Genomic DNA, 13,422 nt, shown 5'->3' on the forward strand with positions numbered 1-13,422 from the left:
ACTATACTCAATTTTTTTAATGAGGCGCATTTGCACCGACTCGCAGCAGTTCCCTTTTAGCTCGGAAAAGTTTCCTGATCGCTGATTGGTTAGAATGATCTTGTCCAACCAATCAGCAATCAGGAAACTTTTCCTAGCTAAAAGGGCACCGCTGCGAGTCGGTGCAAATCTGCCTCACTAAAAAAAATTGAGTATAGTGGCCAAGAGCTATAAAAATATACACAAACTAAAATCCCAAGATGCCCACAACCTTAATTTTTACAAGAAAAATGCAATAGAATCTTAACAGCATAATAACTGATGTACAGTTGGACCCATGAATTCATGACACACCTCGCTCTTGCTTCGCGATGAGTAGGCCTAGCCTGAAATGGCGGAGTGGTGGGCAGAGCTAAAAGCAGGAAGTCACCGTGCAGTAAGGGAGTGACATAGTGGACTTCCTCAGAGTGAGGTGTATCAGGAATGATTGTGTCTAACTGTATTTAATCCCTGACAGGTCAAGATTGACACCCAGAGCCGGGAACTTCTCGAACGCGCGTGTGGGAATCTCCTGTGCAAGAGCAAGTCTCAAATCATAGAGCTGATTCGCGAAACTTTGGAAGGTCACCAAAGGAGTACTGTAAGCATGTTAACCGTTGAGGTAAGAATTGAATTGAATATTGGATTTAGGCATTAAGCCAAGCACTGGGGCATCAAAGGCCATTCAGCGCTATATAACGAAAATCATTCAATCATATCTGTACACTCACACCATTTAGTATCATTTTAACCTTTAATACAAATCGTAACACTTTCATACAATAAAATCTAGATGTGAAATAAATAGGGATTAAAAGGGTAAAATAAATAAATAAATTAATAAATCGTTGAGGTAAGGCCGAAAGGAACGCTGTATCTTATTCATACTACGAGCAGAAGGTTAAACATTAAGCCTTTCTCAATAGTGTAAATTCAGGCATGTATGCAAATGTACAGCATGTGAAGAAAAACAAGGCAATTTAAATAAGGATTTAAGTAGAATCTAAATTTAAAGTTTGAAATTTTTATACCTAATTAACATTTCCAACTTCCTTTCTGAATTTCTAATTTCTCTTTCTGTATTATTTTTTAATCTATAAGTCATTCTAATTTTAATGTCCGATTTTTTTTACCAATTGCATATAATCCTCTACCAGCTGTAAAAAAAAAAAAAAAAAAAAAAAAAAAAAAAAAAAAAAAAAAATAGACTACAGATATGAACTTGAACACTTACCTTTATACCTTTTCCTCGTCTTCACGGTGCAGGGGCGTTGATCACGTGACAATACAAGTGTCGACGCAGGACTTTATCTAAATCAGGCTGACATAACTAACGAAAGTTAACTAGTAGGCCTAACAGTAGCCTACTGTGTTTCCTACCCACACACTCCCACCTATTAATATCACAAAATTTCGCTTCCACTTCACTACTCTTAAAGTGTTCTTACAGAGTGAGACTCACTCGCGTGGTCCTGCACTCAAATCTCCGTATGTCCTCTCACTCACTCAGGTCACAGCCTCACAGGTCAGGACTCGGGGTCAACTCAACCGTAACTGGTTCCTGGCAGGGTGCCAGGGTTACCAGATTATTTCCACTGGATTATCGTACATGAACCTTAAAATTATCGTGGTTTTTTTTTAACCAAAATTATCGTACACTCTTTCAACAAGATTATTAAGGAGTAACATAACTTATTTCAAGGTATTTTAGTATAATTGTTTAATGAACACACACATTTATACACACACACACACATTATATATATATATATATATATATATATATATATATATATATATATATATATATATATATATATATATATATATATATAGCTAAGATATGATAAATTTTGCACATTTTTACGTGTTTTTTTCATATTCAAATAAGCCATATATATTTTTGATATATTAATGTCTGGATTCTCTTAACGACCTCGTACATCGTACCGGACCCAAAATAATCGTACATGTACGATAATTTTCGTACGAATGGCAACACTGGTTCCTGGGTCCTTATTGCTCTCCGCAAAATAAGATTACGGCCACTCCATCACTTTATAGATAGGTAGCAAAGCTTCTAAGCTTATTCTTATTATTAAGCTTATATTACCTGTGCCTTAAATAAATTAATACCGTAATGAGATTCTCAATTTTTACTTTTATTCCATTCTATTGAATCAGTAGAACTTCAAAAGTTCAAAGTTGGAGCAAATGCTTTTTTTGTTGACCAGGCGGACATGAGTCTTTTTATAGTTTATTTATGACATATTTGTTTTTGATGCTGTTAATAGTTTATATATGACATGTCTGTTTTGACGTTGTTACTGTTTTTAGAATGATTTATTGTTATTTTGTTCTCTTCATTTATTTATTTCCTTATTTCCTTTCCTCACTGGGCTATTTTTCCCTGTTGGAGCCCCTGGGCTTATAGCATCTTGCTTTTCCAACTAGGGTTGTAGCTTGGATAGTAATAATAAGTAATAATAATAATTAGATAGGATAACACCTTGCTATCATCAGTTTTGGCAACCTATTGCGGTCAGTTTGGACTTCTTAAATTCTTCTTTTATACACAGTCGTCAGTTCGTCACCCAGTCCATTTTAGTGTTTGGTCATAACTTTTGTAACAGCTACCCGTGTGTGTGTGTGTGTGTGTGTGTATGTGTGCGTGTGTGTGTGTGTGTATTTTTTTTTTTTTTTTTAGGTTTCCCTTTTTCCCATCTTTTGAAATTCCTTCAATATTTTCTGCCTTTCCACAATTTTTAAATAATATCTTTATATTTAAGTATGTTTTACTCATTTTCTATTTCAAATAATAGTAGGTTTCTTATTGTCTTCTTTCTTTTCTTGCTGTGATTTCATTAGTAAAATAAACTCATTTCTTTTTTCTTTTTCTTCGCTTAACTTAAATTTTGTTTCAGCAGTCAAAATTTCTTCCTCCACAAAAGATCTATATGTTGGAGCATCTTCTAAAAAGTCCCGCTGAATCTAGTCCGTTTCCATTAATATGTTCTTCCTTTGTATATACTTTCCATCTATAGTAAAGTTATAACACACTTTTCTTTTTTACATAATCCTCCCATATTTTTAGTACATTCATTTTATTATTTCATTTAGAACTTTTACATTGAATAGGCCGTGGGTATTTAAGTTCAGAACTTGAAGATATTTGATTATTCTTGTCCATTTCATATGCTGTTTACAAAGAAATAAAAAATATCAAGAAATATTTCTTTCACCGATGTATTTCGGTTGTCTTTCGTGATATATTTCACTTAATTGAATTTATATATATATATATATATATATATATATATATATATATATATATATATATATATAAATATATATATATATATATATATATATATATATATATATATATATATATATTATATATATATATATATATATATATATATATATATATATTATATTATATATATATATATATATATATATATATATATATATATATATATATATATATATATATTTCTGGTACCAAACTTCTTGTCTTAATGCACTAATTGGTGTGTACTTTGGAGCTCTTGGTATTAATCTATAAGTTTCTAATACTTATAAATTATCTATGTCTTCTTTAGTTAGATGGATTTCCTCTTATTCCCCACTCCTTGTCCCTTTCCCTTGAACATCAGCCCACCCTTCGTTCACTCTATACTCCAACTTTTCCTTGGTTCATAACACACATTTCATAATTTTGTTCAAATTTGGTACTTTTTCCTTATTGTGAAATTACCACAACAACAAATGCAGCTATTTATAGTCTATTGGAGGACAAAGGTCTCAGACATTGGTCATGTCTCAGGTTTAGCCATTTTCGTCACCTTGCTGACCACTGAAGATTGGTGATGGTGGGAGACTTTAGTCAGATCGCTTACAGCAAACCAACCTAGTATGGGTGGCCTTGACTAGTACAACTTTGTAGGTAGTAGGTTGGCCAGGGCACCAGCCACCCATTGAGATAATACTAGAGATTTATGGGGTCTTTTGACTGGCCAGATAGTACTACGTTGAATCCTGCTCTCTGGTTACGGTTCATTTTCCCTTTGCCTATACACTCACACACCGAATAGTCTGGCCTGTTCTTTACATATTCTCCTCTGTCCTCATACACCTGACAACACTGAGATTACCAAACAATTCTCCTTACTGCACTGTAATTGTTCACTGTTCAATGGCCACTCTCCTCTTAGTAAGGGTAGAAGAAACTCTTTAGCTATGGTAAGCAGCTCTTCTAGGAGAAGGACACTCCAAAATCAAACCATTGTTCTCTAATCTTAGGTAGTGCCATAGCCTCTGTACCATGGTTTTCCACTATCTTGTGTTAGAGTTCTCTTGCTTGAGGGTACACTCGGGCACACCGTTCTATCTTATATTTTATTTCTCTTCCTCTTGTTTTGTTAAAGTTTTTATAGTTTATAAAGTGATATTTATTTTAATATTGTTGCTCTTCTTAAAATATTTCATTTTTCCTTGTTCCTTTTTCTCACTGAGCTATTTTACCTGTTGGAGGCCCTGGGCTTATAGCATCCTGTTTTTTTCCAACTAGGGTTGTAGCTTAGGAAGTAATACATACATACATATACCAAGGCCCTTCCCCCAATTTTTGGGGGTAGCCGACATCAACAGAGAAACAAAAACAAAAAGGGGACCACTACTCTCTACGTTCCTCCCAGCCTGACAAGGGACTCAACCGAGTTCAGCTGGTACTGCTAGGGTAATAATAATAATAATCATGGAGATATACAAAACCTTTCACCACTTTATGGTATCCCCACTCAGAAATTGCCGTAGTATTCCCACTCAGACACTACCACAGGAATATAGATACAGTATCATGAATGAATATGATTGACAACCCAAAAAGGTCTAGCCACAGAATAGCTCTGCTTACTTCCCTGGTATTTCTTTTTGGACTTTTACCTTCTGCTCTACAAGTTTTATTCCAGCTGTTACCAAGTTGTGGAATGATCTTCCTAATCGGGTAGTTGAATCAGTAGAACTTCAAAAGTTCAAAGTTGGAGCAAATGCTTTTTTGTTGACCAGGCGGACACGAGTCTTTTTATAGTTTATATATGACATATTTGTTTTTGACATTGTTAATAGTTTATATATGACATATCTGTTTTGACGTTGTTGCCTTTTTTAGAATGATTTATTGTTAATTTGTTCTCTTCATCTATTTATTTCCTTATTTCCTTTCCTCACTGGGCTATTTTTCCCTATTGGGGCCCCTGGGCTTATAGCATCTTGCTTTTCCAACTAGGGTTGTAGCTTGGATAGTAATAATAATAATAATAATAATCTTTTCAATTTATCCCAACAGGATATCTACAAAGACAGGAAAGCCTTCAACACACGCATGCTTGAAACCGCCTCGAAAGACATGAATAACCTTGGTTTGGTAATCTTGTCTTACACTATCCAGGACGTCGAGGATAAAATGGTAGGCTGAGTGGATGCTGTTTGAAGGCTGTGAGACATATTCATATTTCCTGGTAGAAATTTTAGCATTTTGTCCACATCCTTTGCCTATCTGTTCTACAATTGTGATAAAATCTGTACTTTAGCTAAAACAATGCTTAAGTAGTGACAAAAATAGTATTCCATTAGTCAAAATGTATTTTGTATTTGTAATAGGAAATGTACCAGCCCATTTTGCGATTAAACGTGTTGCCAAACTTCTTCAAAGAAGTTGATTTGTTAGTACTTCACTGTCTATTCATTTCAAAGTTTCCTCCATTCAACTAACATCTATTACAAATAACTCACTAGTATGTCATCCAATAAAAGCTCCATCCTCTTTTCTGCCAGGGATACATGCTGTGTCTGGGCAAGTCTAGGATAGCAGAAATTCAAAGGGATGCTCGCATAGGACAAGCCTTGGCCACTCGCGATGCAGAAATCGGGAAATCAATGGCTAACGAAAAACTCCTCGAGGCTGAATTTAGCAACAGGATTCTCATAGCACAGGCTGAGAGGGACTTTCTGTGCAAGAAGGAAGCTTATAACAGGGAGATTAACAGTCAGGTGATATTGAAATGATGATTATCCTTCTTCAAATTATTGAAATTTTGACTGAGGGGAGGAGCTAAGTTTCCTCCATGTACACCAGGCAAGATAGGAAAAAAAAAAAGAGGAAGGAAAGGGAGAGGGTGGGGCTTAAATCCAAAAGGAAGAGATGGACCACCTCTTGAAAGAGGGAAAGGGGTTTTTATAATGGAGTTTGACAAAGGAAAAATCTATTTTTGGGTGAGATAGCCATGTCGTCCTGATGGAAGGTCCCTTCGGCAGCTTCCTACTGTATGATATTTCTGCGAGTGATATTACAAGAGAATTACCGTCAGGTATCACAGGGTTCTAACCCCCAGAACGACTATCCTAAGATATCGTGTATAATCAGGGACGTATCCGTAAAAAACCAAAGATAGGAGAGAGGATTACAATCTATTTCATTACCCACCTTTATGGTTGTCATTTCTTTCTTTTGTTTTTCAGTTGGCCATAGCAGACAGTGCTTATGAACTGCAAGAAAAGAAGTTGCAACAGGTGAATATGGATGAGAAAATGGAGATCCTGGTAAGTAAGGATATTACTTTACTTTACTTTGATGGCTGCTTTTCCGGTCCCATACAGCAGGGGAACCCCACTCTCTACAGGACCTCCACTGTCGTTTTACCGTGTTCGTTCAGAGTATTCAACGTTTCATGTCGTGTATTGTCCATTCACTATTTCTTTTATCTCTTTTCAATGTGTCCTGTATTATTATTATTATTATTATTATTATTATTATAATTATAATTATAATTATTATTATTGTTGTTGTTGTTGTTGTTGTTATTACTGCTTGATAAGCTACAACCCTAGTTGGAAAAGCAGGATGCTATAAACCCAGGGGCCCCAACAAGGACAATAGCCCAGTGAGAAAGAAAACAAGGAAAAATAAAATATTTTGAAAACAGTAACATTAAAATAAATATTTCCTATGTAAACTATAAAAATTTCAACAAAATAAAAGGAAGAGAAATGAGACAGAATAGCGTGCAGGAATGTACCCTCAAGCAAGAGCACTCTAACCCAAAACATAGGTACAGAGGCTATAGCACTACCCAAGAATAGAGAAAAATGGTTAGATTTTGGAGTGTCCATTCTCCTAGAGGAGCCACTTGCCACAGATAAGGGTAGAAGACACCCTGTCTTCTACCCTTACCAAGAGGAAAGTATCTACTGAACAATTACAGTGCAGTAGTTAACCCCTTGGGTGAAGAAGAATTGTTTAGTAATCTTAGTGTTGTCAGGTGCTTGAGAACAGAGGAGAATCTGTAAAGAATATGCCAGGCTATTTATAGGATATACCAATACTTATTCTCGTGACAAAAAAAATAAAATATATATATATATATATATATATATATATATATATATATATATATATATATATATATATATATATATATATATATATACACAGGTGATTATAATGGAAAAATATCTCATAAACATGAAAGAATTTCTAATGTAACTCGCACAAGATGCACAGAATGACAAAAGGCATGGAAAAGGCCTTGCATTCTGAATGGAATATATGCTTTATGATAAGTTATATTTTCTTGTCTGTTTTCAAGTGTCCGATCTAACAATGTTCTCCAGTTTTCTTAAAGAATTTAGAACAATTAACAAAAAACTCTTCAAAACTATTGCCTACAGTACACCCTGTTCAAGGATTTATAGGAATCACTTTGCAGGGTTCCTTCAGTCAGTCATAGATTTTATTGATTTTTCTAAACCCCTCCTTTGTTCTCTTTTCAAGTTCTTAAGCTTAACTTTGGTGTTCATGTTTCATTTAAAAACATATCCTTCAGGTTAAATCTAAGAGTCTAGAAATGAGATGCTTTGGTCAGATTAAATGAACATGAGAACAGTATACCGAATCATATAAAGTCAATCAAGAGGTGAGCTGATCAGTCCTATGTGTATACACAGATAAAAACAGTTACACAAGGATCCTTTTTGGAAACTTATAATATCTTGCTGGCAAACTTTGCACTAAGTGGCCAATATATTTTACGGAAAGGTGCATATATTAATCCATGCACATTAAAAAGGTTTAAAATGGTTCAAAAAGCCAAACTTTGCACTAAGTGGCCAATATAACGGAAAGGTGCATAAATTAATCCATGCACATTAAAAAGGTTTAAAATGGTTCAAAAAGCCAAACTTTGCACTAAGTGGCCAATATATTTTATGGAAAGGTGCATAAATTAATCCATGCACATTAAAAAGGTTTAAAATGGTTCAAAAAGCGTGTTCTTGCAATACATGCAAATGAAAGTACCTATCGTCACAAAAAGCTCAACTCCTAAGATAGTACGACTTGCATGAAGGCTGACAGAACGACAGCAATTGTCCTTTCCTTTTCACAGGTTATCGAGAAGAGAGGAAAAATCCTATTGGAGGAGCAAGAAATCTTGTGCGTACAAAAGCAGCTGGAGTCTACGGTCAAGCAGGTCGCAGATGCCGAAAAATTCAGGTAGGGATGAAAGAGAAAAATTGGAGGTTACATCTAAATGCAATATCATTCCCTTTGTCTTATAATTTTGATTATTCAGCTCTGTTCCTTATATTTTTTACATTAATTGGATGCTTGCTAAACAAATTAATGGCCTCCTAGCTGGGTTCATAAAAATGTATATGCTGTACTGTACATTGTCAGTAATGATAACAATACAGTAATACATTATATATAAATTTGTAATTGGGAATATGTAGCAACTAGGTAGTGACAAAAAGTTTTATAGATATAAAACCTACTAACAATAGTTGTAAATAATTTACTTTAAATTTGATATACCACTTCTAGTAACCTTATATTTTTTCAAGTTCTTATAACTGAAAAACTCCAGCCTTCAAGGGTTAATTTAGTCAATCTAAAGCTATTTATAAACCCATTAAAATCCCACTGTTGGTTGAAACTGTGAATTGAGTACTGTGTGATCAGTCAATATTGGTGGGGATAACCAGAATGGAGATAAATTTGGAACTAGCAACTCTTCCCCCCCAAAAAAAACACTTTTTGACAAACATAAACATAAGCTCAACATCCCCTAGAGCACAACTCCCTCAATGAAAAAAGGATTTAAGTGTAAATGTGGGTGTGCACAGGATTTCCATACTCGTCTTTACAGAGCAGAATGCATTGCTGTCGCAGAAAAGCAGAAAATACTCCTGGAGGCTGAAGCAGAGGCCGAAGCAAAGCGGCTGAAGGGAGAAGCCGAAGCTTTCGTCATTGAACAGAAAGCTAAAGCCGAAGCCTTTGTAATGAATAGCAAAGCTGAAGCTTGGAAGGAATACAAAGGAGCAGCCACTCTGAGCATGTATCTTGACACACTGCCAGAGGTAAGGAATTTGATTTCATGCATACTTTTTTTTGAAGTTAAAAGTTTTCTTCTAAATTTCTTGAACAACCAAAGGCTACTTCTCAACTTTATATCTATACAGAATTTGAATTTGGATTTAATATGAATCATTTTTAATTACATATTTTCTTTTCAAAATTGTTATTATAACATATTTCTGACAAGCATGATATTTATCTAGGTAAAGTATGCATGCTGAATGTGCAAGGAGGCAAAGAGGTTGAGGCTCTTAAGAATGATCTGTGCATAGTTTATTTAGTGCGAGAAGGACCGATAAGCAGTGAATTGTAGATATGTAAAACTGGTATAAAGGCTATCACATGTAAGACGATAAATCCGAGTATTTTGAGGTGATTTGGTCATGGGAAAATAAAATTAAGATAATATATTAATGAAAGGATTGTACAATTCAGAAGTGCTAGGAGTTGAAAGAAGAATGCCTAGAAAAGATTACATAATGTGAAAGACCTATTGGAGAGGTCTGGGGCTAATATCCAGGAAAAGCAAGTTATCATGTAAAATAGCAATGAATGCACTGTATGAATAGATGATGTTCTACAAGTTCTTAATTGAGCCTTCTGTTTAGGGTTATGAAGGAACTAATATTGTGGTAGTTTTACTAAAAATGGGATTTTAACGAAAGAAAAATCTATTTTTGGGTGAGATAGCCATGTCGTCCTGATGGAAGTTCCTTCTGGCAACTTCTACAGTATAATATTTCTGCAATTGATATTACAAGAGAATTACCGTTAGGTATCACGGGGTTCCAACCCCCGGAAACGACTACCCGAAGATATCGTGTATAATCAGGGACTTATCCTAAGATATCCATAGATATCTGCACCCCAAACAGACCTTTCCCAGTCTAGTCCACAAAGGGGTAGGATAAGTAAGGAGCCGTTACACATCCTATCACCTTCGAGTGCCCCTATACAGTCCCGCTTCTCATTCCACGATGCAGCTGCGCTACTGTGAAATAGAAGCCTCCAACGAGCAAAAGAGGGGGGTTAAAGTAGGATGTAGCGGGTGGGCCATCAGGACGACATGGCTATCTCACCCAAAAATAGATTTTTCCTTCGTCAAAATCCCTTTTTTGGGCTCGAGCCATGTCGTCCTGATGGAAGTGTACCAGAGCATTATGTATAATCGGTGTAGGTAGTTTTACTAAAAATGAAGTTCATCCATGATTCAGCAATAAAGAATGGATGTGTCAGCAATTGTTTTTTTTCTCTAAAGCCACCTACAATAAGGGAAAATAGCCTACAGTATATATGTACTTATGTATCTCATTTCCCAGATTATAGGTAAAGTAGGATCCAACCTGTCCAAAGTCAAGTCCGTGAAGATGGTATCCAGCGGAGATTCTGGAGTGGGTGCTGTCAAACTGACAGACGAAGTCATCAAAGTGTCATCAAACATACCAGGGTTAATCAATGATATGACTGGTATCAATCTATTAAAGGTAAAGTTGTCCCTGATGTGTTATGCTCATGTAAGATATATATAAATTCTCAAGCAAACTAGAAGGGTATTTTGAGTGGATCTTTTGAATTTGTCACAATTGTATAAGAGTGTTCAGCCTGTTATTCTCTTGAATGGGAATCTATTTAACCCTTTTACCACCAAAGGACGTACTGGTACGTTTCACAAAACCCATCCCTTTACCCCCATGGAGGTACCAGTACGTCCTTGCAAAAAAATGCTATAAAAATTTTTGTTTTCATATTTTTGATAATTATTTGAGAAAATTTAGGCATTTTCCAAGAGATTGAGACCAACCTGACCTCTCTATGACAAAAATTAAGGCTGTTAGAGCAATTTAAAAAAAAATATACTGCAAAATGTGCTGGGAAAAAAATAACCCCCTGGGGGTTAAGGGTTGGAAATTTCCAAAGAGCCTGGGGGTAAAAGGGTTAACATAATTGATAGTTAACAGAGTCCCTAAAACCAACAGTCACTCCATAAAAATATTTCCTGGCATATTTCCCACAGCCTTTATCATTTCAATACAGAGCTATATTATTATCTAAGCTGATTACTACTATACATTATTTCCCTGTTTATCTTTTAAGAGAAAATTAATTCTCCTTACCTAGCTCAACTTTACTTACAAATATCTACAAAATGCTTCAGGCAAAATGTTTCAAGAACCAATTCTACCAGAAATTTCAAATAACTTGGACTGCACTATGTAGTTTGGTAATTGTTTATTTTTTGTTTGTTCCTTTAAGCCTTTATTTAATCTCCCCTATACAATAAAGAGCAAGTGTCAGGCTATACTGTATATATAAATATACATTCCTTTCCGGATACGTTTAGCTCTCCCCGTCTCTCAGGTAGGGAGAGAGCAAGTAATCATACCCTGGTTAGCGTGTGCATGTTTATCTATCTATCTAAATATTTAGCCTTCATTTTTGATGGGCCACATACACTAATGTATGGGTCACATACACTAATCTATAGTATATATTTTAATTAGCTATTCTATTGGCTGCAATACTTTATGGATATTTCTAAGACACCCTTAGCTTACCAAGCAAATTCTTTATGAATTGTCTGTTGCTTGAGAGACTAATACTTGTAGATTGTGATTGTCATCAGTTGTCCCTATTACTTATCAACATAACATTGTTTAGCATAAAAAATGATTTATTACAAAATGATCAACAATGAAATTTCAGTCTATACTATCTACCATACAATTTTGTTGGAGGACTTACTTCACATGGCAGATTGCAGACAGAAATCCAAAATTGAGTTACTAGTTTACCAAAAGTAGCCTATTTGTTGCTCTGCTATGGACCACTGGACTTGTTTACCCTTTTCCAAATGTTTCATTCTGCCTTTAAAAAAATTAATATATTTAATTAATAAAAACATAACTGACATCACAACACTGACATACTTGATAAATTTATGCAACTGTTTCATTTCAAAACAACACAGTACAGGTATTGCAAATCTATCAAAACCTCACTGGCATAAAATTGGAGAGAACCTAGTCTTCAAACAAAATGCTAAAACTGGGTAGTCTTTAGATATAGAAGTAAAATTCACATTGTCGTCATTATATGGGTCAGTATGAATGAATTTACTAACAATTTAAAGGTTAGTTTGATGAGTTCAACACTAACTGCAGTAACAAATGGTCTCAGTCTATTATGACGACATTTCTCTTAAGCTATACCGTATTTCACTTCCTTTACAGATGATGAGAGAAATTTCTGCTCCTTGAAGAAAGCTGCGGCATGGTCAGGCATGAAACAAATCACACCTTAGAGGATCTATTAACTTCTCTGAAGGAGGATGAGAAAAAGAAGTATTAGAAAAGACTAAATTAAGTAGTATCAAATATATGGAACCAGCTCATTACCATAAAAAGTTTAGTCAGACAATGAAGCCTATAAGTTCTCCTTTAACCATAAGATCATTATCATACACTTTGAAGGGCAAGAGCCGTATACTTACGGTACGTACTTCATAGAACTATATACCAGTACACCTGCAATTGTGCAGAGGTAACGTTTTCCGTAAAGATTTAGCAAGTGTTATAAGGATGATGACTACCTAGGCATCTAGGAATTTAGTTTTGATGATATATCTGAAGCCACAAATACTGTGATCATTTTAAATATACTGTTATTTTCCTCTTGGTAAGGGTATAAGTGACTCTTAGGGTAGGGGTAGAAGAGACACTCTTAGACTCTTTAGCTATGGTAAGTAGCTCTTTTAGGAGAAGGGCACTCCAAAATCAAACCATTGTTCTCTAATTTTGGGTAGTGCCATAGATTCTGTACCATGGTCTTCCACTGTCTTGGGTTAGAGTTCTCTTGCTTGATGGTACAGTCAAGTATACTACCGTACATTATTCTATTTTCTTATTTCCTTTCCTCACTGGGCTATTTTCCCAGTTGGAGCCCTTGGACTTATAGCATCTTGCTTTTCCAACCACAGTTGTACT

The 13,422-nt window shown here is 35.1% G+C and overlaps 1 protein-coding gene across 1 annotated transcript in view; it reads left to right on the top strand.

Annotated features, from left to right (window-relative positions):
• LOC137642778 (flotillin-1-like) overlaps nt 1-12,792 on the top strand; it is a 21,190-nt gene extending 8,398 nt beyond the window's left edge. Inside the window, exons 4-11 of the mRNA XM_068375629.1 lie at nt 497-640; nt 5,372-5,491; nt 5,860-6,075; nt 6,544-6,624; nt 8,469-8,575; nt 9,231-9,441; nt 10,759-10,923; nt 12,670-12,792. Of these exons, the coding sequence (XP_068231730.1) occupies nt 497-640; nt 5,372-5,491; nt 5,860-6,075; nt 6,544-6,624; nt 8,469-8,575; nt 9,231-9,441; nt 10,759-10,923; nt 12,670-12,696 (1,071 nt within the window). The 3' untranslated portion in view covers nt 12,697-12,792. The remainder of the gene's footprint in view (nt 1-496; nt 641-5,371; nt 5,492-5,859; nt 6,076-6,543; nt 6,625-8,468; nt 8,576-9,230; nt 9,442-10,758; nt 10,924-12,669) is intronic.
• The last annotated feature ends 630 nt before the right edge of the window (nt 12,793-13,422 follow it).

This window comes from Palaemon carinicauda, chromosome 6, assembly GCF_036898095.1.
Source record: "Palaemon carinicauda isolate YSFRI2023 chromosome 6, ASM3689809v2, whole genome shotgun sequence".
NCBI lineage: Eukaryota > Metazoa > Arthropoda > Malacostraca > Decapoda > Palaemonidae > Palaemon > Palaemon carinicauda.